This window comes from Fukomys damarensis, unplaced genomic scaffold (genome assembly GCF_012274545.1).
Source record: "Fukomys damarensis isolate Sample0158 unplaced genomic scaffold, DMR_v1.0_HiC HiC_scaffold_11, whole genome shotgun sequence".
Taxonomy (NCBI): domain Eukaryota; kingdom Metazoa; phylum Chordata; class Mammalia; order Rodentia; family Bathyergidae; genus Fukomys; species Fukomys damarensis.
Window position 1 is genome coordinate 22,427,359 of NW_022900923.1, and position 747 is coordinate 22,428,105.

General features: G+C 53.8%; 1 protein-coding gene across 1 annotated transcript in view; it reads left to right on the forward strand.

Moving 5' to 3' along the window:
- Tor1aip1 (torsin 1A interacting protein 1) overlaps positions 1-747 on the forward strand; it is a 29,339-nt gene that overhangs the window by 1,001 nt on the left and 27,591 nt on the right. The window contains exons 2-3 of the mRNA XM_033761963.1: positions 3-67; positions 274-310. Of these exons, the coding sequence (XP_033617854.1) occupies positions 3-67; positions 274-310 (102 nt within the window). The remainder of the gene's footprint in view (positions 1-2; positions 68-273; positions 311-747) is intronic.

The window sequence follows — 747 nt, forward strand, 5'->3', positions numbered from 1 at the left end:
TGCGCTCCCGCCTGGGGTCCCCCCGAGCCGCCGGCGGGAGGAGGCACTGACCGGAGGAGGGAGGAGGGTAAAGATGGTCCTGTGGGGAGGCCCGGACGGAGCTGGGCAACGCCGCCCCTCCCTGGGCACGAATTTAGGGAAGTCTAGGTCTCCTCTGCAGTCTTTCCCGAGGAGGCGGCGGGTTAGGCGGAGTAGGAACCAAGATTAACTGCAGCCTTGGTTTCATTTCCGTTCTTGTTACTATATCGAAGCCACTTCCATTTCCCTCTTTAGTTCTCAGAAGGCAGAACCCCCAGAGCTGAGGATCATGGTTGGTTTTTTGTTGTTGTTTTTTGTTTTTGTTTCTGTTTTTGGTATTGGGAATCGAACTCGGGTCCTTCAGCTAGGGAGGCAAGCGGCGGAACCACTGAGCTAAATCCCCGGCCCCCGGGTTCTAACCTTCCGGTCTTCTCCATCCCCGCCCAGGTGAGGAGAGGGAAGAGAAATTCTGTGAGTGGGATTTTCGAAAGTTAGAGTAACGGAGTTAGGGAATTGCCTACTCCGAATTCTTACACCAAAATGGGGTAACTTAGTTTTCCGAACTGAAGCTCCCCGACGTCGACAAAGTCAGCTGGTACTTCTCAAGTGTGGTGGTCTCTGCCATAAATAATCCTGTTGGAGGCCTCACTGTAACCTTGACAAAACAAGACTGTTGGGGGCCAGTGATTTAGCTCAGTGGTAGCACAAGGACCAGAGTTCCATCCCCCG